We start from the raw sequence: 25,494 nt of genomic DNA on the forward strand, positions 1-25,494 counted from the left end.
AAACCCTTGATACAAATTTGATCCAAGTTATTTGGAACTTTAACCTTGTTGGTCAAACTTATAACAGGGAGAAGTCAAAATGAGAGAATATTTCCATTCTAAATCATACAAATTAGTCTTCTGAATAATTTGATATTAAATCCCTGGGGATTTTAGATTAAATGTAAAAAAAAACTTACAAACCAGACCACATTAATAGACTGAAAGAGTGCAGAGAAAATATACAAAGATGTTAACAAGACTTGAGGAGCTGTGTTATAGGGAAAGGTTGAATAGGTTTGGACTTTATTTCCTGGAGTGTAGAAGAATGAGGGGAGATTTGTCAGAGGTGTACAGAATTATTAGGGGTATAGATAGGGATGCTTTTTTCCCCACTGAGGTTGGGGAGACTAGGGTGAAAGGTTAAATATTTAAGTGGAAACTGATTTCTTAACTCAGAGTGTGGTGCGAGTGTGGAATGAGCTGCCAGTGGAGGTGGTGGACACGGGTTCCATTGCACCTTTTCAGAGAAGCACATGGAAGCGAGGAGTTTGGATGGCTATGGTCCATGTGTGTGTTGATGGGACTGAGCAATAACAGATTGGCTCAGACCAGGTGGGCCAAAGGGCCTGTTTCTGTACTGTAATGCCCTATGACTCTAAATAACTTCAAGACATTGTTATTTGAAAAGGAATCAACTTCAAAGGGAAATGAGAAATCATCTTATCCACAGTGTTAGATCCTAATGAACCAAAGGTTCTTCGAAAGTGAAGAACGAGGCGTAAAATTTGTTGCTGGTTTATGAAGTGTCGCAAGAGCAAAGACAAGGAAAGAGAAGTGTTAAAATGACAAAGACGAGACTAAAACATAGTCATGGTCTTCTCATACAGGCTGGAGATAACAGAAAAATCCATTGATAACAGTTAACCAGTCAGATTCAAGTAATGTGATGCCTGCCACTAAAACCAGGAATTTTCCAGAAAAACTCAGAAACAGTTGTACCACAATTGCTGGAAGATTCACTGATCACATAGATACAAATAATTATATACAAATACAAGCAAGCTTAGGAAAGTTACACCACAAAAAAAAAACTAACTCTACAGCCCAATCCAACATTACAAACGTGAGCTTCCTCACCGGTTCAAAGCCACCACTGAAGCCCCGAGCTGGTTCTGCACAGTGACGGCGAGGTACGCGTTGAATCGGTTCGAACTGAAGCCGGGAGGCAGGACGGCGCCATATTCCGATCTGCTGCCCTTGTACACGTAGAATTCGTCGCAGTGTTTGCCGCTGACGCCGCAGCGAGTAAGGATGAAGGTGTACACCAGAGGAACGCCGGCCATCTCCCAACCTACAAGAAGCCACAGGAAGGTGAGACCATATTCCGGTATCTTCAATTCTACCTCCCTCAGTTACCCCATTATAGGTAGCACACCATTTCTATTTGCATGGCATTAGTTTGCACTACAGACTGCACACTGTTCTGTTGTTTCGTGCTCATCACTGTACTTATTAGGTTATGATAGAACAGAAAGGTTGAATAGATTCAGACTTTATTCCCTAGAGCATAGGAAATGAAGGGAGATTTGATAGGGATATACAAAATTATGAAGGGTAAAGACAGGGTAAATGCAAGCAGGGTTTTTCTGCTCAGTTTGGGTGCAACTAGAACTTGAGGTCATGGATTAAGGTTGAAAAGTGAAATATTTAAGGGGAACGTGAGGGGGAGCTTCTTCACTCTGAGGGTGGGGAGTGTGTGGAACGAGCTGCCAGCAGAAGTAGTGGATGCAGGTTCGATTTCAGCATTTCAGAGAATTTTTTTATAAGTACATGGTTGGGAGGGGCATGGTCCAGCTTTGAGTTGATGGGACTAGCCAGTTTAATAGCTCATCATGGAGTAAATAGGCTGAAGGGCTGTAGTGACCTATGACTCTGTTGTTACATTTATTGTTTATGCGTACACTCGAGACTTGCACATGCAGTTCAACTCTTTGAGTGATTATGCAGAAAGTCTGAAGTTAATAACTCATGGGGGTGATTGATAAGTTTGTGGCCTAAGGTAGAAGGAGATGAGTTATTAACTTCAAACTTTCTGCATTATCACTTAAAGAGCTGAACTGCACGTGCATGTAATGAGAACTGTATAACTCATCGCCTACGTTGGGCCATGAACTTATCCATCACCCATGCTGTGGGCTCTTTCTGGAGGTCCAAGATCCGTATGCTCCACGACCGCTGGACTAAGTGTGTAGGAGGGGACGATGTTGAAAAATAAATGTGCTAGGTTTTTCTAAAATCGACTCCTTCTACCTTGAGCCACAAACTTATCAATCACCCCTCGTATATTTAGCGATACAACATGGAGTAGGCCCTTTCGGCCCTCTAAACTGTGCTGGCCCAGCAACCCCCGACAACAATTTAACCTTAATCTAATCATGGGACAATTTACAATGACCAGTTAACCTACGCGTTATGTCTTTGTAAGGTGGGAGGAAACCAGAATGCCCGGGGAGAACCTGTGCATTCCACCGGAGGGCCTACTGAGACTCCTTACAGAAGGCGCTGGGACTGGAATCTGACACCAACGTCCTGATCTGTACTAGCATCGCGCTAACTGCTATGCCACAGTGGCGCCCCACAGAAACACGCAAACACACTTCATTGTTTTCTCCACAGCGGTCACAGAACATAGAAAAAGATTCACCGAAATCACCCTTACTTAGTGTACAAGGAATTCAGACACTGGCAGTGCTGGTCAGTTGCCGGCTTACCGGTGCAGGTGAAGGTGACGCTAGTTGTCAGAGCGCTGATGTTTTCTGTCGGGAATATCAGGCAGCTTCCCCCGGAGGGCAGGTGAATAGGTGGGATAAATATCGAAGCAAATCCAACACTCTCCATTAGTGGATCGGAGACATTCAGGCTGAATGTGTAGCCAACCCCATCTTCCAGGACCCCATGTCTCAAGACCAGGTTCATCCCATTGCACCCAGTGGAAGTGGTGGCATTGTTTAAGGCAAGCAACTCCTTTTTAGAGTTCTCTACTTTCCACTGTTAAGACAAGGAAACAAACAGTGAGTGAACCATTTTTCCAGGAGGTGGTAGATTTCCAAGTGATGATAGCTGGCTGGCTCATTTGCCTGACCTGGGAGTGTCTGTCAAAGGCACAGGGTAAATGGAAGGAAATGTTCTGGATTGGGAATACTGGATTGGTGAGTCCACTGTACTCCACTTTATAAACACAAGATATTCTGCAGATGCTGGAAATCTTGAACAACACACAAAAAGTGCTGGAGGAACTCAGCAAGTCAGGGAGAATCTCAAAAAAGCTAGACACCATCAAGGACATATATACGGAAAGGTGCCAGAAAAAGGCCAGCAATATCATGAAGGATCCCACCCACTCTGCTTACGGACTGTTTGTCCCACTCCCATCGGGAAAGAGACTACGCAGCATCTACACCAGGACTACCAGATTCAAAAACCAGGCTGATTGACACCTCCACCCACTACATACACAGCATCCAGAGTCACTTAATGTACACACAATCAAATCTATGTATATAAGTTATTTGTACATTGTGTTTTATATGATTGCTTTTCTGCTTACTATATTTGTTTAATGCTGCATTGAATCCAGATTAACAATCATTTAATTTCCTTTAAACTTATGTACTGAAGAATGATGATAAGTAATCTTGAATCTACGAAGGGTCTCAGCCCAAAACGTCAACTGCTTAATTCCCCCCCCCCCCCCCCACAGATGCTGGCTGACTTGCTGAGTCCCTCCAGCATTTTGTGTGTGTTACTTTACATTAGTCTGCCATTGGCTACACTAAACATTCAGAATGTACAAGTCCTAGTGTTACACAGCTCAGAAACAAGCCTTTTGGCCCAACTCACTCAGGCTAACCAAGACATGCATCCAAGCTGGTCTCACTTGCCTGCGTTTTGCTCATACCTCTTCTACCTTCTATCCGTGCACCTTTCCAAATATCTACTAAACTTCCTAATTGTACCTGCCTCTACTACTGTCCCTGGCATCTTGTTCCATACAACCACCACCCTCTGTGTGCAAAAGTTGTTCCTTGAATCCCTTTTAAATCTTTCCTCTCTTCCATTAAACCTCTGACCTCAGGTTTTAGAGTCCAGTGCCTTGGGAAAAGCACTTATTATTCACCTACCCTACAAGCCAGCGACACATCTTAAATATCAACTGAACTGAGCCAAACTCATTTAAAGTTTCTCTTAAAAAATGTACCAAGGCCAAATTCACTGAATTCAAGGCTCTAACTGACCTCCAATTACTTTACAGCTGAATCAACATTTGCAGTGTTTTTGATACATGACTTTAATGCTTTCTTGAAACCAATGATCCTCTGGATGGAAGTGCCACATTGAGTTGGGTACTGCTGTCTGCAGCAGAGCCCAGTACGTAACTGCATCAGTGTCTAGAGACCAGGCCTATGATCTAGTATAGACAGCCAGGTGCAAGTCCCCCCACTATTGTGCATCAGTCTCGATGGGCCAAATGGCCTAATTCTACTCCTATTTGTTATAATCTTATTGAGAACATCTTCAAAAGGTGCTGCCTTAAGAAGATGGCATGCATCTTGAAGGACCCCCACCATCTGGTTCATGCCCTCTTCTCATTACTACTAACAGGGAGGAGATACAGGAGTCTGAAGATGTAGGAACATCTGTGATTTAGGAACATCTTCTTCCTCTCAGCCATCTGAATGATCCATGAACCCATGAACTCTACCTCACCATTTTGCTCTCTTTTTGCACAATTTATTTTTTATATTCTTAATGTATAAACTACCAGGATAATCAAGGACATGACCCACCCAGCCAACACACTTTTTGTCCCTCTTCCCTCCGGGAGAAGGTTCAGGAGCATGAAGATTCGTACGGCTAGATTTGGGAACAGCTTCTTTCCAATTGTGATAAGACTGCTGAACGGATCCTGACCTGGATCTGGGCCGTACCTTCCAAATATCCAGACCTGACTTGCACTACCTTACTTTCCCTTTTCTATTTTCTAATTATGATTTATAATTTAAATTTTTATTATATTTACTTTGATTTGTACTCCAGGGAGCGTGAAGCGCAGGATCAAATATTGCTGTGATGATTGTATGCTCTAGTATCAATTGTTTGGTGACAATAAAGTAACATAGCATTTTTAATGGATTGCACTCTACTGTTGCCACAAAACAACAAATTTTATGTCATTTGTCAGTGATAATAAACCTGATTCTAATTCTGACTACTCCATAATGACACGTAAATGTCTTGCTGTTCCTTTGGCTTTGAAGGAGCAACACACCATTGTGGATATTAAGTTTCATAAGTCTCTACCGTTGTTTTAGAGTGAAAAAGTTATATAGTACAGAAACAGGCCTTTGTTCAACTTGTCCAGGCCAACCACATTGTCTATTGAAGCCAGTCCCATTTGCTTGCATTTGACCCATAATCTTCTGAACCCTCTATCTGTCTGATTATTTTGGGACTGCAAGGAGTCTGAACCCAGATATTCATACTCAACATTTATATCACAAGAAGACTCACCAAAGGCTAACTGCAGCATTCAGGAAAATGAAAAAAGCTCAAAGATCAAAGTACATATATGTCACCATATACAACCCTGAGATTCAGTTTCTTGCAGGCATTCAGAGTAAAACACAATACAATAGAATCAATGAAAACCTACACACAAAAACGGACAAACAACCAACGTGCAAAAGAAGACAAGCTGCAAATAATAATATTTAAATTGCAAATACATTATCCTGAGAACTTGAGCTCTAGAGTCCTTTAAAGTTCAAAGTTCAAAGTAAATTTATTATCAAAGTACATATATGTCACTATATACAATTCATTTTTTTGTGGGCATTCACAATAAATACCAGAGAAACATAATAGAAGCAATGAAAAAAAAACTATACAAAGACAGGCAAACAACCAATGGGCAAAAGATAACAAATTGTGCAAATAGAAAAAGATAAACATAACAATAATAAAAGATAAATAAGTACGGTAATATAGAATATTGAGAACAGGACTTATAGAGTCCTTGATAGTGAGTCCATAGGTCGTGGAATCATTTGCAACCTCAGTGTGTGGTGACTGAATTTACTTTATCCACGCTAGTTCAGGAGCCTGATGGTTGAAGGGTAATAACTGCTCCTGAACCTGGTTCTGTGGGACCTAAGGCTCCTGTGCCTCCTTCCTGCTGGTAGCAGCAACAGGAAAGCATAAAATGCAGCCGTGATGATGAGAAACAAGAGAAAATCTGCAGATGCTGGAAATCCAAGCAACACACACAAAATGCTGGAGGAACTCAGCAGGTCAGGCAGCATCTATGGAAAAGAGTAAACAGTCAATGGGAGATTGGAGACTGTTGGGGTGGGCAACTGCGGCGGTGGCTGTCATCAAATCTGGCTGGAGTGGAACGCCGTGGCAGCGTGGTGTCCGTTGTCCCTAGCCCAAAGCGTCAACTGTTTCTATAGATGCTGCCAAGCCTGCTGAGTTCCTCTAGCATTTTGTGTGTGCTGCTTGGTGATGAGTGAGCCCTGAGGTTGTGGAACCTATAATGTTTTTAGAGGAGAAAGAGTTAAACACATCTGGCAAGTCAAAAGCTGAACCACTGACAGATTGCACTGCACTGCACTGCACTGACCGATTGTTCTTCACCACTGGGAGCCCAGTGATCAACTCACTGAGGAAAACTGGCAGCTGGTAACCAAAGCACGAACAGAACCAGCTCTCTTACCACATACTGGGGAGTTCCTTCGCAGTTGCTGCAGCTTCCAGACAGATAGACGTACGAGCTCTTGCTCACTCCATAAACAGCCTGCGCTTTACAGGAGACGCACTCCAGTGACACCAGCGGAGATCTGCCACCCTTCACGGAAACCTGGAAGGTCAAGCAAATTCATCCATTTTAGATCAGATTTCACTCCAAACAGACTCCTTTTTCTTCAACCCTTTACCTTTTCCACCTATCACCTCTCAGCTTCTTACTTCATTCCCCTCCCCCACCCAAGCATCTCCCCCCCTCACCTGGCTTTACCTATTACCCAATTAACCTACTAACTTATACAATGTGGAAGGAAACTGGAGCACACAGAGGAAACCACACAGACATGTGGAGAACGTACAAACATCTTATAGACAGTAGTGGTGAACCCAGGTCACTGGCAGTGGAAAAGGCAAAGGACTGGAGAAGAAGAAATCTAATAGGAGAGTAGAGTGGTCCATGGAAGAAGGAATCTGATTGGAGAGGAGAGTGGCCCATGGAAGAAGGAATCTGATAGGAGAGAAGAGTGGTCCATGGAAGGAGGAATCTGATTGGAGAGGAGAGTGGCCCATGGAAGAAGGAATCTGATAGGAGAGGAGAGTGGTCCATGGAAGAAGGAATCTGCTAGGAGAGGAGAGTGGTCCATGGAAGGAGGAATCTGATTGGAGAGGAGAGTGGCCCATGGAAGAAGGAATCTGATAGGAGAGGAGAGTGGTCCATGGAAGGAGGAATCTGATTGGAGAGGAGAGTGGTCCATATTAGAAGGGATCTGATTGGAGAAGAGAGTGGTCCACTCTTCTCTCCTATCAGATTCCCTCTTCTCCAGCCCTTTGCCTTTTCCACCCATCACCTCTCAACTTATTACTTCATATTCCCTCCCCCAGCCACCTGGCTTCAACCGTCACCTTCTAGCTTGTCCTCCTTCACCCTCCCACTGCCTTTTTATTCTGTTTTCTTCCACCTTCATTTGCACTCCTGATGAATGGTCTCAGGCTGAAATGTCGACTGTTGATTTGTCTCCATAGATGCTGCCTGACCTGCTGAGTTCCTCCAGCATTTTGTGTGTGTTGCTCTGGATTTCCAGCATCTGCAGAATCACTTATGGTTATGGCCAAATTAAACTAAACCCCTTCTGCCTGTACATATTTGAATTCCCTCCATTTCCTGCATATTCATGTGTCTGTCTAACAGCCTCTTAAACATCACTACCGTATCTATTTCCAGCACCTCCCCTGACAACCTATTAAGGCACCCATCAAACTCCGTATAAAACCTTGCCACACTCTTCTTCGGTAAAACTTCCCCCTCTCAGCTTACATGCATGACCTGTAATATTTGACATTTCAATCTAGGATAAAAGATACCCAATCAATGCCCTTCATAATTTTATAATCTTCTATCCCTTACTAATATAAGAAGTGTCTAACCATAAGATATAGGAACAGACTTAGGCCATTCGGCCCATCACATCTGCTCTACCATTCCATCATGGCTGATTTATTATCCCTCTCAACCCAATTCTCCTGCCTTCTCCCTGGAATCTTTGACACACTTACTAATCAAGAACCTATCAATCTCTGCTTTAAGTATACACGATGACTTGGCCTCCATAGCATCTGTGGCAATGAATTCCACAGATTCACCACCCTCTGGCTAAAGAAATTCCTCCTCATCTCTGATGGAAAGGGAAGTCCTTGTATTCTGAGGCTGTGCCATCTGGTCCTAGACTCCCCCACTATAGGAAACATCCTCTTCATGTCCATTCTATCTGGGCCTTTCAGTGAGCTTCATCCTTTTCATTCTTCTAAACACCAGCGAGTACAGACCCAGAGCCGTCAAGCACCCACACATTAACCCTGTCATTCCCAGGATCATTCACAATTCCTCTACAACCAATGTCAGACTTTAAGTAAATAAGGCAATCCATTACGGATCATGAAATGAATGAGTACACTGGCAAGGTAATGGAAGAAAATACATTAATTTGTGCAACATTTGAGGGTGCCTTTACTTACAAGCTGTTTGACAGACTGAGACTCCCGGTTAGGTTTGCTGACATTCAGACTGCAGGTGTAGTTTGTGTTGTGTTTCAGCTCCTTTCTCGGAATAGAAAAAATGCCTCCGTTTCCGGATATACCACAGCTTGTAGGTCCCTGACAAAAAAAATAATGAAAAGGCTATTGAGTTCAATAAGCAATTTACCATTCATATGCTTGTAAATTATTAGACCAAAAGATATAGGAGCAGTATTTGACTAACTAGACTAATAGGCCTATCCAGTCTGCTCCACCAGCCAATCATTGCAGGGGTGCCACCGTAGAGTAGCGGTTGGCGTGACGCTATTACAGCTCAGAGTGTTGGAGTTTGGCGTTCAATTCCGGCACTGTCTATACGAAGTTTGTATGCCCTTCCTGTGAACTGTGTGGGTTTAGGCTAGGTGCACCAGTTTCCTCCCGTAGTCCAAAGACGTACCGGTTGGTAGGTTAATTGGTCATTGTAAATTGTCCAATGATTAGGCTAGGATTAACTGATAGCTTTTTCAACTTTATTGGCTAGGAGAGCTATTTTGTTGTATTGGAAGGATCCCAATCCACAGACTTTTTTTTCTGGCTCTCCTCCATTATGTTGTGTTTAAGCTAGGAGAAAATTAGAAGTCAGACATTTGATACATCTTTTAAATTCGAGCAAACCTAGCGACCTTTCATTCAATATTTTCATATAATCTAATTTTTCTTTTTTTTTAACTTTGTTAGGTAATCTTTTTTTTTCTTCTCCGCGAAGTTTCAGAATTGACCAGAAGGATTTCCCCCCCCTTTTTTTTGTAATTATATCCTCAAAATGGACCGCCCAGTCCTCTTTTCCTTGTTTTAGGTTAGTTCAGTGGTTTTTTTTGCCTCCTCAATAATAGAAATCTTGAGTCTTTTTTTAATTAATTGTTAAGAGGAGTTGTGGTTCCTTTTTATATTAGCTCAATATTATACTATACATGATTTTCACAGTGTATATTCCTTTCTTTCAACTTTTATTGAAATATGTATTTGATATAACTTCTCTGATTTGTATTTATCCTTATATTTTTTTAAATCAATAAAAAAAGATTGAAAATGAAAGGATTAACTAGGTGGGTTGCTGGGCAGTGTGGCTTGTTGGGCTGGAAGGGCCTGTTCCGTGCTGTTTCTTTTAAAAAAAGATTAAGATCTTTTCCAACCCCAGTCTCACCATAATCTTTAACTCTTGGGCGTATTTTTGCTTTTCACATATTCTCTGAGATTGTTGTGCATAAAAATCCCTGGAGATCAGCAAATTCTGGATACTGTGATGGATATTTGCTTGCTGGGCCGGGGGCATCTTCTTTACGTCAAGCTTGTCTTTCTAAACACAGTAGCTGCCGCTTGTAAAGATCAAGCAGTTGTAAGTTAACCTTCCAACTAATGCTCATTGTTTATCTCTGGTGGTAAACAGGCCAGTCTTCACTTTTAAATGTAAATGGAAAGCATTAATCCATTTGTCATTGGAAGGACAGCTTTGCCCCAATCTACCTGTCCATTTTGTGGCTGGGAGGAGTCAATGTACCCTGTTTATATGCATTGTGAGAGGTTGCAGCCCCTATTTGAATATCTGAAGGGGCTGCTGCTCTAGCTTAAGTTGGCATTCAGCTCTGCACTCCTGTATATGGGGGGGGGGGGGGGTGCGGGGGTGGTGGTCACTTGCAGGATCTTACTGTGGTTTGCTCCTGGGCCTGCCCAAAATGGCCGATCACAGGTCCAGACAACAGGCAGTTGAGGGCTCTGTCCAGGCAGGCTGCCTGTGCCTCTTCCAGAAATACGTTCATGTCCAGGTGTCCTTGGTGAGGGAGCATGTGGTCAGCATTGGTACGGTGGGAGATTTCTGGGAACGGTGCCTGCCCCCAGGGATTTGACTGTTTCATGGACAGTAATAACCATATTTTGATATGGGTTTGTTCACTGTCTTGTAAATAATTGATGTTTGTATTTTGTGTACTTTTTTGTGAAGTAAAAAAAGGAGATGCATTGCAAAGAGATGCATTGTCTATAGAAAGTAGGGTGCTGCTCGCTGGACCTGGCTTATTGCCAAACAACGGGCTGTTTAACTACACTTGTTTCAAAGCAGACAACGCTGGCTAGGTTGTTTAGTTCAAGGAAGCTTGCAGATCAGAACAGAGAACGACTTAGCACATCAATAACTGATCTATTAATATATTGGAAGGCTTCTGTACTTGAGGAGTCAGTTTCACAGTTTTAATTGTGGGTAGCTGGGAACCACATCTCCAAGAAGCCTTTGGACCATTTGTGCTAAAAGACTTCTGAAAGATTATCACAAGTGTGTGAAGTCAACCAAGTGGCAGAGAATGGGTATAAGTGTAGACATCAGTTCAGCCTTATTAGGAATGGAGTAAGGAAGATCAAGGAATGTGAAAGAAACACAGGGTGAAGCAGAGCCCATTCCTCTACCGTCGATATCCGTGATGGACACTTGGTTCATCTGCGTCATTGGTATGTCATTTTTAGCTGATAGGAATTGCCCAGTTTTGGAAATCTTTTGTGTTTTAGAAATGGTTTGTGATTTGGAAAGCTCACTGTGAGCTTTCAATCTGTTTTAAGAGATTTGTCTGGATTTGAGTATGTATCACTGAAATTAAATTAATTACTTGGTTAACCGGAAGCATCTTTTTCTTGGTAGGGTAGGCGGGGGATCCACCGCTGAAATGGTGGGTATTGGCAGCTAAACTTAACATGGAGAATAAACAGGGAGTGAACTAAAAATAGGGTAGTTACAGTATAATTTATTGAGCCCTTAAAGCTACGCTACCCCAATTATAACCCTGACCTAATCATGGGACAATATACAATGACCAATTGACCTACCAACTGGTGCGTCTTTGGACTGTAGGAAGAAACAAGAGCAACCGGAGGAAATCCACGCAGTCATGGGAAGAATGTAAAAACTCCTTATGGGCAGTGGCAGGAATTGAACCTGGGTCACTGGTACCGTAAAGCATTGTGCCAACCACTACAATGCCAATGTGTCCCAATCTTCCTTTAGTGAGAGTACCCATGGCTATTTATATCTAATAGGGCTTAAGGGCTTAAGGGTTTAGAACTTTGTGGACAGCAAACCCATCAGAGTACTCAAATCACCCCATATGGCATCAACAGTCATCCACGGTCAAAGTCAGTCACTTAGATCACATTTCTTCCCCAATTCTGATGTTTGGTCTGAACAACAACCGAACCTCTTGACCACGTCTGCAGGCTTTTATGCATAGAGTTGCTGCCACGTGATTGGCTAATTAGATATTTGCATTAACGAGCAGGTGCACACCTAATAAAGTGGCCATCGAGTGTATTTTGGTTATGTGACAATAATAAATCAAATACCACTCGTAGGACACCCACACAAACACAGGGAGACAGTGCAGGCTCTACATCTACAGCACCTGAGGTCTGAATTAAACCAAGATCTGGCACTGTGAGGCAGCAGATCTACAATCTGTGTGCCACCTTGCCACCCTACATCTCCAATGAAAAGAGAAGAGATTTTCAAACTTGAAACAGTGCCTTACCCGACATGGGTATGTACACAGCCACATGTAATCCAGAGGTGTTTGTCTCTCAGGAGGCTGATCAGGGTCATATGACCTAGTACCGTCCATCACAAGGTCTTGCATGGTTGTCCATGATCTGAATGTTCCACCATTTATTATTGGGACCAGTGGGCTGGGGATCACATTCACAATGGATTGAGCGGTCTTTACAAACGATGTCCCTTCAAAGGAAATAGTAAACAGCACGCAGTAACGGCCGACAGCTAACGACAGGGTGGGCAACTGTAGACGGGGTCTCTTCAAGTCCACATTTCTTGGTTGAACTTCATTTCCTCCTTGTAATGAGGTGCAGCTTGAAGCCCTGTGTATCTCCCATTGGTAACCCACCTGATACTCAGCGCACCCTCTGAGGTTCACGTCAGCCTCCAAGTAGTTCTTCTGAGACCTCTTCATGGTGTTGCTAAGAATCATGCTGACCTTGGGCGGGTCACACTTGAGCACCACAATGGTTACTGTGGCCTGCGCGACATAGAAGCTCACGTAGTTGGACGCGTTGACCTCTACCACGTAAATCCTTGGCTCCAAATAGAAATGGGACAGGACCGATGTGTTTGCGTGGTTTTGGGACCCATCCCCGAACCTCCACACAAAGGTTGCCTCTGTGAAGCTGGGAGTCACGGAGAGACTCAGCTGCACCGACTCGTTGACCACGCTGACGGGCGGCGATGCTGTGAGTCGAGCAGACAAAATTGGATGCTGCACCAGGACCAGAATGGTGACTTCCTCGCTCGATACGTTGTTGGACGCCCTCAGCAGGACGCTTAGCTGTCCTCGCACCCTCGGCGTGTAAGAAACGTTCTGCCCAGCAATGAGATCAGAACGGCTTCCCAGTGCAAACTGCCACAGGTAGGACACCTGGAAGCCGCTGGCCACTTCGGCCCTGAAGGTTTTTGTTACCCCACTGGGAATGGCATAGTCATCACAGTCCACCAACTTCAGACCCTTCACGGGCTCTATCACCTTGATCTCCATGTCAGCATGGCTGCAGCTAACGTTGTTCTGCGCTGTTAACGTCACATGGTACGTTCCAAGGAGTGTGAAGTGATACGTGTACTCTGTGATGTTCTGAAGCAGCATGAAAGTATCATTAATGCCCAGGTAGAAGGAAACGTCAGTCCCCGCGGACAGCAGAACGGAGAAAATCACATTCTGCCCAGGGGCAACTGCCTGGCTAGAGGCTAGAAGCTGCAGCCCCTGTATTTCATCTTGGACAGTAATGTTCTTCAAGGCCAGCTTCCAACTCACGTCATTAGAAGCATTCAGTCCAACAGTGTACACACCAGGCAGTGGGAATGATCCACTTATCTGCTGCGCGCTCCCTTGCTCTTCAGCCTGTGGCAGTATCCACTGCCACGAGACATTGGTCCCTCTTAGCGCCAGCGCCCAGAATGAGACTGTAGCATTGGTGGCGGCGTAGCGTGGGGCCACGATGTCCACACCGCCCACCGGCTCCTGGACACGGACCGCCAGGGTCGAGCAGCCAGAGCTGAGTCTGTTGGCGGCCGTAAGGTTGACGAGCTTCAGGCCCGGGGTCCAGAAACTGTGGCGGACAGAGGGGACGCAGGTGGTCACTGTGGTACTTGCATCCAAGGCCCAGGTGTAGATCACGTCTGTACCACTGTCCAGATGTGCACTGATGGTGGTGGTCTCGTTCACCGCCACTGGCTCAGGAGATGCCCTTAGTGCCACATCGCCGATGGGCTCCAGCACAGCAACCAGCTCACTAATGTTCATGGAGCCCAGCAGGTTACTGGCCTCAAGCACCATCTCATAGGAGCCTGCTTCCTCGAAGAGCACCTGAGAAGACATCCCAGTGGTGTGGAAGAAGAGGGTTCCTGCCTTCCAGATGGTCCAGTCATACGATATCTCGGTGCCAGAGAGGCTTGTGGCCTGGAACCAGAGGGTCTGGTTGGTGAGCAGGCAGCAGTTCTGGGCCAGGTCACCGAGCACCATGGTCAGGCCCTCGATCTCCTCCAGGACGTGGACCATGACGCAGGCCTGTACCGAGCTGATGCCATTCTCTGCCCGGACAGTGACGTTGAAGAGGCCGGGCTCACCAAAGGTGTGGTTAATGGTGGCGGGACCTTCTTGTGACCGGCAGCCCTGGCAGAAGGTCCAGAAGTAGCGAACGGTGCCACCGGCCCACAGCGTGGCCCCGAGAAAGACGGAGGCGTTGACCGGCGTGATGCTGGGGTTAGCCACCACCTTCAACCCCAGCAATGGCGTCTTCACGCAGACTACGAGCTCCTTCCACATTGCACTCACCATGTTCCGCCCTTCCAGCTTCACCCGAAAGGAGCCCACGGTGCCAAAACTGTGGGTGACGTTGGCGCCCCTGACTAGGTCACCGTCTCCAAAGTCCCAGCTGTAGTTCATTTTGTCGCCATTACTGACCGCCCCAAAGGCGTAAGTCTGCTCCCTCACCAGGTTGTCGGGCTCCAACCCGCCATAGAGGTGGATCTCCAAGCAGGTCACAGGTGCCTGGACCTCCGCACGGGCCGTGCCGCTGGCTGACGAGACATTGTTGAAGGCGGTCACGTTGACCCAGTACAAACCCGAACTCCCGAAGGTGTGGTTGGCCTCCCTGCCCCGAACCTGGGTGTCTATGCCGGCACCAAAGTCCCACAGGTAGGTATACTGACTCTCGGGGAAAGCCTCAGCAGAGAACAGAGCTTCGTTGCCCAGCTGGATGAAGCCATGGGTCGGAGTGACCACGACCCTGCGGACTGCTGGCTGAACGCACACGTTGGAGTAATAGTTGACCTTGTTGACATTGCTGGACACCACCAGGTAGAGGGGGAAATCGCCACTGCTGGTGTAGTTGTGGCTGATGTTGGGCTGCCCGCTGATGGTCTCGTTGGGCGAGCCGTCACCGAAGTCCCAGAAGAACAGGTAGTTGGCGGCGTCTCCTGGCGTGTAGGCAGTGAAGTTGGTCTCCAACCGCTCTTGGACGCAGCCCGCCGGTGTGACCCGGCACACCTGCAGAACGAAGACTTCGACGGCCCGCGAGGCGTTGGCCGAGCCCAGCAGGTTGGAGGCAATGGCGGTCACTGTGTACTTGCCCACGGCAGAGTAGGTGTAGTTCATCACCGAGGAGAAGGTGTCGGTGAGCGGGGTACCGTCCCCCATGTCAAACGACCACCGGATGCTGGTCCCTGACTGCACCGAGGCTCTGACTATAGTCGGGGCGGTGAGTTCGGTGGGGCTGTTGTCCGAAAAGTTCACGCCCCGTATTTCCTCCAGCACGTCCACCATGCAGTGGGCACTGATGTTGCTGATGCCGTTGGTGGCTTGGACACTAATGTTGTACCTCCCAGCTTTGGTGAAGGTGTGCACAACCCTCGGGAGGCTGCCTGTTAGCTGGCTGGAGTTGTCTCCGAAGAGCCATCTGTAGGTAACACCCAGTGTGGACGGCAGGAGGCTGGCTTCGAACTCCAACCTTTTGCCAGTGGCAATGACATTGCTGCTGGTGTTGACAGACATGTTTCTGAGGTGGCTGTACACCCTAAGTGGAAGGACCTGACTGAGGTTATCGTATTTATCCGATGCAGAAACCGAGAGATTGTATTCACCTAAGCAGAGAAGAGGAGACAGGAATTAACACAGGAATAAACACAGCACTTACATCCTTCCCTGTCTGATTTAGAACTAGCCCATCATTCACCTGTGGTTTCTGACTCAGTATAGCTCTCTCAGTATAGTCTGGCCTGCAGGGCACGTCCCTCACCCCTACTCTTAGCAAAACATAACGCAAACAAGAAACATTATTGTTTCAGGGGTCTTGATGAAGGGTCTGGGCTTGAAACGTTGACTCCTTATTCATCTCCACAGATGCTGCCTGACCTGCTGAGTTTCTCCAGCATTTTGAGATTGTGGGTTACTCCAGATTTCCAGCAGTTGTAGAAACTCTTGTGTTTATATGCTTCTAGCTGCCACACTAACCACCTGGTCTCTCTCACCCCAGCAAAGATCTTCCCTTTCTTCTCCCACTGATAACTAATTTGCTTTTTCCTTTTCCGTTCTAATGAAGGGTCTCTGATTTGAAACATTCACACTGTTTCTCCATCCATGGACGCTGCCTGACCCGCTGAGTGTTTCCAATATTTATTATTTTTATTCTGTACTTGATCAAACATTCTAGTTAGCTCCACTCCCCCCGCCCTCATCTGCTATCTCAGACAAAATACTGGAGGAACTCAGCAGGTCAGGCAGGATCTATTGCTAACTTGCATTTCTATAGCACCCTTCATGATCTTCCAACATCACAAAAGGACCACCTTTTGAAATCCACCAATTGTTTTATTGTAGGAAACCTGGCAGCCAATTTACACACAGTATGATCCTAGAAGCAGAGGTGACCAAATTATCTATTAACAGAGAGGTATGTACTGGGACAGGACACCTTTGAGAAGTCCCCTGCTCTACTTTGAAATATGGGACCTTTCAGTTGACAAGAGGACATCTGTCTCCTCACATCTGGCTCCTCACATCCACTTCGCTGTTCAATAAATCTCGTCTGAACCTGTGCCTCAGGTTCCATTCCCACCCAGTTCCCACTTCCTCCAACTTAGTAACCAAATACAGTACTGTGCAAAAGTCTTCAGCACATATCCACGGCCAGGGTGCTTAAGACTTTTGCACAGTAGTGTATCTGTCAATGTGGACCGGAGTGCAAGTTTGAAAAGCTGACGGGAGCGAAGAATGCTGGGAAAGGTGAAGGTAGAGTGCTGTGGGAGGGGTGTGGGACAGGTGGCAGAGAAGGACTGCCGGGGTAGGGTGGGTGGCATGGGTGCAGACACACCCAGCCCTGAGACACCAGGCAAGGTCATTTGATTCCAAACAACTGCTTTATTGATCATTACAGAATGTCTCTCTGGTGCTTCCCACTCCCTCCCCTCTCCCTTCCCCTTTCACCAACCATGATTCCCCTCTCCCTGCCCCCTTCCCACTCTCAGTCCATGACAGAGACCATATCAGAATCAGGTTTATCATCATTCACATATGTCATGAAATTTGTTTCTTATTTGCAGCAATACAGTGCAATACATAAAATTCCTACAGTACTCTGCAAAAGTCTTCAGTACCCTGGCTATATATATGTCCTTGAGAATTTTGACAGTACTGTATACTCCATGACTGTACATGATGATTTGATCATCATGTTTAAAGATCTACCTGCCTGGGAGTTAGCGGGGTGTGTTCATTCCATCGTGTTGTGGGTTGAGGGGGTCAACCTACGAGGGAAAACTGTAATTTTGATCTAGACTCTGTAAAGGAGTTTTCCAAGATTTGTAACCACCTGGGTGAAGAAATATGCCCACTTCTCAATCTTGTGGTGTAATTCCTCTTACCTTGACATGGCACTCTCAGTTCTAGTCTCCCCAAGCAGTAGAAACAGCTTCTCTTGTTAATCCATCCCCTTGCCCCCCACTTTCAGATCACCTCTCATTCTGAGCCCAGATCAAAATTACACAGTCTCTTATGCCTATCCTGGTTCAGCCACGTGAACCCCACGCTCAGAAAGATAATCAGCAACTCTTACTTCTTTAGAAGTCTAAAGAAACTTGGTGTCTCCTCATTGACCAATTTTCATCAATGGACCCATCCTATCTGGATGCATCACCATTTCACATGGCAACTGCTCCACCCAAGACCACAAGAGACAGCTCAGCACATCACCAACCATCCTCTCCTCTGTAGAACCTGTCGACACTTCTTGCTGTGTCAGTAAAGCAGCTAATATAACCAAGGACCCCACCTGCCCACAGACATTCTTTCCTCTTGTCCCCCTCCCAGCATAGAAACATAGAACAATACAGCACAGTACAGGCCCTTCGACCCACAATGTTGTGCCAACCCTTAAACCCTGCCTCCCATATAACCCTCCACCTTAATTTCCTCCATATACCTGTCTAGTGGTCTCTTAAATTTCACTAGTGTATCTGCCTCCACCGTGCAGAAGATAAAAAAGCCTGGACACAGATACTACCAGGTTCAAGAATAGCTTCTATCCCATGGTTATAAGACTACTAAATGGTACCTATTTTGATAACTTAGACTCTTGAACTCACAATCTACCTCAATATGGCCTACACGAGGAAATCTGCAGATGCTGGAAATTCAAACAACACACACAAAATGTTGGTAGAACACAGCAGGCTAGGCAGCATCTATAGGGAGAAGCACTGTCGACGTTTCGGGCCGAGACCCTTCGTCAGGACTAACCGAAAGGAAAGATAGTAAGAGATTTGAAAGTAGTGGGGGGAGGGGGAAATGCGAAATGATAGGAGAAGACCGGAGGGGATGGGATGAAGCTAAGAGCTGGAAAGGTGATTGGCGAAAGTGATACAGAGCTGGAGAAGGAAAGGATCATGGGACGGGAGGCCTCAGGAGAAAGAAAGGAGGGGGGGGGGAGCACCAGAGGGAGATGGAGAACAGGCAAACAACTAAATATGTCAGGGATGGGAGGGGAGGAGGGGCATTAACAGAAGTTAGAGAAGTCAACTTCTCTAAGTGGACTAAGTGGATAATTTGTGGTGCCAGATGGGGTGATTTGAGTATCTTCTGATCTGCCATTTTCAAGCACAACATTCTCGAGAGTTTACAGGGAATGGTGCAATAAACAAAAGACATTCAGTGAGCGGCAGTTCTGTGGGCAAAATGCCCAGTTAGCGAGTAGGTCACAGGAGAATTTGCTGGCCGGTTCAAGCTGACAGGAAGGTGACAGTAACCCAGATAAAGCACGTGTTACAACAGTGGTGTGCAGAACAATATCTCAGAATGCACAACACGTCGAACCTTGTAATGGATGGCTACAGCAACTGAAGTCCACTCTGGGTCCCACCAGGTACCTAATAAAGTGGCAAATGAATGTGCTTCTCCCACCCTTAGTGCAAAATATCTTCACAAGACCCACAACCCACATATGAGTGTGCACCATACCTGGGCAATGATAGACATGAGTAACATTATGTTGCAGTACAGCTTGCTTGACCGTCAGGTGAGGCACGGAAAAGCTAAGGTTATAGGGAGAGCTGAACTGATAAACCACATCACCAGTCCCATCACCGAAACACCACCTGCAAAGCAACAGAAACACTCAGCACAAACTTCTCCACTTCCTGAGTCCACTGGAACGATTTGCCAAAACTAGAATTTTATATTTACGAGAATAAACTGGGATTGTTTGCTTTGGAACAGAAGTGGCTTCATGAAGTTTTAACTGACACGTATAAAATTATGACAGAGGGGGATAAATTGAATAGATCGAGGGATTAAAGGCAGGAGGGAGATATTATTTCCATCCAGACACAGGGATCTGGAAAGCACTTGCTGAAAGGCCATACAAACAGAAACTCTTGCTGTATTCCAAAATTTCACCCAGATGCCTCTCACGACTCCCCAAATACATCTTTTACTCCCATGTGAAGGAAGGTCAGTGACCCGTGCTGAGCAAAGGAAACACATCAAAGAAAACATCAACATCAGCTTGAAGAAATTCAACATTGCAACTGAAAACTGGGAAGATATTTCACTCAATAGATACACTTGGAGGAAATCTGTTCAGGAGGGAGCTGTGCTATACGATAATGACCTCCACTGTGGCAGAGACTGAACAACTAAAAGTCCCAAACATAAACACAACCACCACTGACTTTTGCCCACACTGCACCAGAACAGATGGATCCCAGACCAGTCTCTACAGCCAAGGTCCCACCAATAGACTAGTCCTTAAGAGAACATCTTATTCAACTCAGTGATCGCAATATTCCAGCAATATTTTTCCAGATATATAAAGGTTAAAAGATTGGCAAGAGTGGGTATTGGACTGCTGGAAAATTATGCCAGAGAGGTAGAAAAAGGGGACAAAGAGATGGCAGATGAACTTACTAAGTATTTTGCATCAGTCTTCACTATGGAATACACTAGTAGTATGCCAGAAATTCTAGAGTGTCAGGGAACAGAAGTGAATGTAGTTGCTATTGCTAGCTAGAAAGTGGTTGGAAAACTGAAGGGTCTTAAGGTAGATAAGTCAACTGTACCAGATGTACTGTACCCCAGGGTTCTGAAAGGAGTAACTGAAGAGACCATGGAGGCATTAGTAAAGAACTTTCAAGAATCACTAGATTCTGGAATGATTCTGAGAACTGGAAAACTGTAAATGACACTCCACTCTTTAAGGAGGGAGGGAGGCAGTAAAACAAAAATTATAGGCCAGTCAGCCTGATTTCAGTGGTTGAGAAGATGTTGGAGTTGATTATTAAGGATGAGGTCTCAGGGTACTTGGAGGCACGTGATAAAATAGGTCGTAGTCATCATGGTTTGCCCAGAGGGTGGTGAATTTGTGGAATTTGTTACCACTGGCAGCTGTGAAGGCCAGGTCATTGGATGTATTTAAGGCAGAGTTTGATAGGCTCTTGATTGGACATGGCATCAAAGGTTACAAGGAGAAAGCTGGGGAGTGAGGCTGAGGATGAAAAATGGATCAGCCATGATGAATGGCAGAGCAGACCCGATGGGCCAAATGGCCTCATTCTGCATTAAGGTCTTCTTATGGTCTTATGGCCTCATATGAGGAGCGTTTGATACTCGCTGGAGATTAGAAGAATGAGGGGGATCTCACTGAAACCTATCGAATATTGGAAAGCCTAGATAAAGTGGAAGTAGAGAGGACATTTCCTATTGCGGGGAGTCCAGAATCAGAGGGCGTAGCTTTAGAACAGAGGAGGAGGAATTTCTTTAGCCAGAGGAATTCGTTAGCACAGGTGGCTGTGGAGGCCAAATCATTGAGTATACTTAAGGTTGATGGGTTCTGGATTAATAAGAGTGTCAGAGGTTATGGGGAGGAAGCAGAAGAGGAATAATTGGCTTGAGAGGGATAACAAATCAATCACCAAATGGCCTAATTCTATGCCTATGTTTATAGTCTAACGGTCTAAGTACTTAGATATGTTGATCGCTAACCTGCAGGTTACAGATCTTATGAAGGAAAGTGGGGTTAGGCCAGCCTGCACTTTTAAACCAGGCACAAATATACTCAGTGGCCACTTCATTAGGTACACTTGCTCATTAATTCAGATATCTAATTAGCCTATCATGTGATAGCAATTCAATGCATAAACAAAATCATGCAGACATAGTCAAAATGTTCAGCTGTTGTTCAGACCAGACATCAGAATGGGGAAGAACTTTGATCTTAGTGACCTGGACCATGGGATGACTGTCGGTGCCAGACAAGCTGGTTTGATCTCCCTGGAAACTGCTTATCTCCCTGGACTATTTAAAAAGAATGCCATGAAAATCAAAGGTAAATCCAGTGAGTGGCAGTTCTGTGGGGAAAAGCGCCTTGTTAATGAGAGAGGTCAGAGGAGAATGGCCAAGCTGACAGGAATGCAACAGTAACCACGCATTACAGCAGTGGTGTGCTGATGAGCATCTCCGAACGAACAACACGCCGAACCTTGAAGTAGATGGGCTTACAGCAGCAGAAGACTACAAACATACACTCAGTGGCCACTTTTTTAAGTACACCTGTACAACTGCTCATTAATGCAAATACCAAATCAGCCAATCATGATGCAGCAACTCAGTGCATGGAAACATGCAGGCATGGTCAAGGAGACCACGACCGTACACTCAGTACAGAAGGTACCTAATAAAGTGGCCACAGTGTGTGCATTAGGCCAAATGCCCTCTGTAGTAGATCTCACACACCTTGAGCTGCTTTATATTCTCTGCTTGAGTCCGAATGTTGACTAAAGGGCTGCCGGTTGCTGCTCAACTGCATGTGATAAGGTGCTGGCAACCTGGCGACTGGAATCACTGCAGTTCCTGTCACGACGGCGGTTTCTTACTACTGGGTGATGTGCTTAAGACTGATGGCCGCGGATCTGCAGTCTCCGATAAGGCAGCAGACTTTCTTCCTTAAAAGGAGCTAGTGAAATGGATGGGCTTTACAACAGTAACTTCATACTCTTCATTCCTGCTGGCTTAATCCCTACTTTATGTAATTCACTGAATTTAAGTAACCCAACTGTTATGGTGGGATTTACACCCATGCGTCTAGTACAGGACACTATTAACACAATAGATCCTGCACATGGCAGAAGTCCAGGGCAGCAGACACCAGATGCTGGAGGAACTCAGCAGGTCAGACAGCATCTATGGACGGGAATGAACCATCAACATTTCAGGCAAGGACCTGACAGGAAGGGAGCAGAAGCCAGAATAAGAAGGGAGGGGAGAGGATGGGGTTGAAAAATATCAGCCATGATTGAATGATAGAACAGAATTGATGGGCTGAATAGCCTAATTCTACTGTTATATCTTCCAGCATCATGGGGTAGAACTATAGATGGAAACTCAGCCACCCAGTCAGCCCACTGGATTTGCAGTGATGTTCACCAGAACAGTAGGAAGCACACTGCCTATTCCCAGAGCAAAGCGCATGCACTGTAGACTGAAATTCACCAGACTGAGCAAATGGACAAGGAATTTCTTCAGAGGAAGCATAGTGAGCTAGGAATTGAGAGCTACAGAGAAAGAGATAGGCTTTTTTTGCTAATTACCTGAATGTAGCATTTATGGCAGCATCCACCTTCACTATGGCGACAAACGTGTATGGGATGCCTTGCATGAGAATGGTTGGGACACCAGAAACATTTAACTCTGTCAGTGGATTCCTCCTGTCCACAGTAACGTTGCAAATAATACTTTGGCTGCTCACATGATTGGACGCAATTAGCTGCAACATTGAAACACAAGATTTAGTTTACTGGAAGGAAGGGGTCTCCATTTCCGGGTTGCCCTGGTCAATGTTTAACTCACAATGTTTCCCATAAAGATGGTGTGGTCATTGTACTGCTTAGGGAACTTTTCCAAGCTCCTTATTGTCCTTTCAACTAAGACTATACTTCAAAAGATGTTCCGTGGCTTTACAATGCCCTGATGTTGTGAAAGGCACTTTATAAATGCAAACTTCTCAACTTGCAAACCTTTGCAATCAACGTATGACAACCAGCCTCATAATACAAGGACATCCCTTTTGAACAGAGATGAGGAGAAATCTCTTTAACCAGAAGGTGGTGGATCTGTGAAATTTATTGCTACAGACAGCCGTGGAGGCCAAGTCATTGGGTATACTGTATTTAATGTGGAAGTTGATAGGTTCTTCCTTAGTCAGGGGGTCAAAGGTTAAAGGGAGTGGGCAGGAGAATGGGATTGATAGGGATAATAAATCAGCCATGATGGAATTATGGAGAATGGACTGAATGGCCTTATTTTGCTCCTATGTCTTATATCAACTTGCGATTACATTTTGGGCTATGTTGTGAAGGTCTGGGAGTGGTTATGGGCATCGTACTCCAATACAAGATCAAAGTCTTTTGGATGGAAGGTAGAAATTTGGTGGCAGATTCATGGTGTACTGATATTTATCAGCACTTTGGGCCAGATGACTGGTGACTCCATGGCAGGACTTATTTAGCCAAAGAGTGGTGATTCTGTGGAATTCATTGCTGCTGACAGGGGTGAAGGCCGAGTGAGCGAGTTTAGGACCAGAGGGTACGGCATCAGTATACAAGGACATCCCTTTAGATCAGAGATATGGAAGAATCTCCTTAACCAGCCGGTGGCAAATCTGTGGGGGTGTGATAGGACTTGAGTAGTAAGGGTGTCAAAAGTTATGGGGAGAAGCAGGAGAATGGGGTTTGAGAGAGAAAATAAACCAACCATGATTGAGTAGAGCAGACTCGATGGGCTACATGGCCTAATTCTGTTGCTATAACCTACGGTCTTATGGTTTTATCTACATTAATTTTTTTATGACAGAGGGGGAAGCTATTAATTCTTTGTGGAAATCTCTTAGCTTCAGCCACCCTGGTTCGATTCTGACCTCTGGTGATGACTGTGTGGAGATTGGACAGTCTCCCTGAAACCACTTGGGTTTTCCTGGGTGCTCTAGGTTCCTTCCTCCTTCCAAGAATGTACAGAGTGGTGGGTTAATTAGCCACTGTATATTTGCTTGTTAATACAAATATCTAATCAGCCAATCATGTGGCAGATACTCAATGCATAAAAGCATGCAGACATGGTCAAGAGATTCAGTTGATGTTCAGACCAAATATCAGAATGGGGATGAAATGTGATCTAAGTGACTTTGACCGTGGAATGTTTGTTGACGGCAGATGAGGTGGTTTGAGTATCTCAAAAACCTGCTGATCTCCTGGGATTTTCATGCACGACAGTCTCTAGTGTTTACAGAGAATAGTGCAAAAAAAACCAAAACAAAACATCTAGTGAGCTGCAGTTCCGTGGGCAAAAACACCTTGTTAATGAGAGAGATCAAAGGAAAATGATCCGACTGGTTCAAGCTGACAGGAAGCCGACAGTAACTCATATAGCCAGATGTTACCACAGTGATGTGCAGAAGAGCATCTCTGAATCCACAACATATTGAACATCGAAGTGGATGGTCTACAGCAGCAGAAGACCATGAACACACACTCAGTGCCCTCTTTATTAGGTACAAGAAAGCGGCTCTAGAGTGTATGCTGCCCCTATCGTGTAAGCGAATGGTAGAATCTCTGGGTGGCGGAAGAAAGAGTAAGGGGTGCAGATGACAAGAATGTGGGGAGAATAACATCAGTGTAAAGGTCAATACAGCACTCGATGGGCTGAAGGGCCTGTTTCTGCTCACTATCATCTATAATTCTATACTCTGACTGCAAGATTAAAATCTGGTGACCAAATGAGGGCAACGATGTTCGTCCGCCAAACAGAACAACCAGCTGCTAAACATTCTCACCGAGAGCTTGTAGACAGCCTCTGTTCGATAGATGACTTTATAGACTTGGTTGTAATGTATGAAGGAAGCCTTGTCATCAACTGTCCACTTGAACATGACGTTTGTTCCAGCACCTACTCTTGCTGTGTAGGTCTGCAGATAGAAACAGAATCAAAATGTTTACAGAATCAAATGGGCTCCACGAAAGGTTCATAAAACTAGGTAATGATAGAGATCTAGAAGATTATAAGGCTAGCAGGAAGGAGCTTAAGAGTGAAATTAGGAGAGCCAGAAGGGGCC

The 25,494-nt window shown here is 45.3% G+C and overlaps 1 protein-coding gene across 1 annotated transcript in view; it reads right to left on the reverse strand.

Annotated features, from left to right (window-relative positions):
* Positions 1–25,494, reverse strand: part of pkd1a (polycystic kidney disease 1a) — a 262,592-nt gene that overhangs the window by 122,608 nt on the left and 114,490 nt on the right. The window contains exons 13-20 of the mRNA XM_073060211.1: positions 25,216–25,347; positions 22,979–23,154; positions 19,353–19,489; positions 12,369–15,982; positions 8,800–8,937; positions 6,758–6,901; positions 2,754–3,030; positions 1,120–1,333 (exon numbers count right to left, since the gene is read on the reverse strand). Of these exons, the coding sequence (XP_072916312.1) occupies positions 1,120–1,333; positions 2,754–3,030; positions 6,758–6,901; positions 8,800–8,937; positions 12,369–15,982; positions 19,353–19,489; positions 22,979–23,154; positions 25,216–25,347 (4,832 nt within the window). The remainder of the gene's footprint in view (positions 1–1,119; positions 1,334–2,753; positions 3,031–6,757; positions 6,902–8,799; positions 8,938–12,368; positions 15,983–19,352; positions 19,490–22,978; positions 23,155–25,215; positions 25,348–25,494) is intronic.

This window comes from Hemitrygon akajei, chromosome 11 (genome assembly GCF_048418815.1).
Source record: "Hemitrygon akajei chromosome 11, sHemAka1.3, whole genome shotgun sequence".
Taxonomy (NCBI): Eukaryota; Metazoa; Chordata; class Chondrichthyes; order Myliobatiformes; family Dasyatidae; genus Hemitrygon; species Hemitrygon akajei.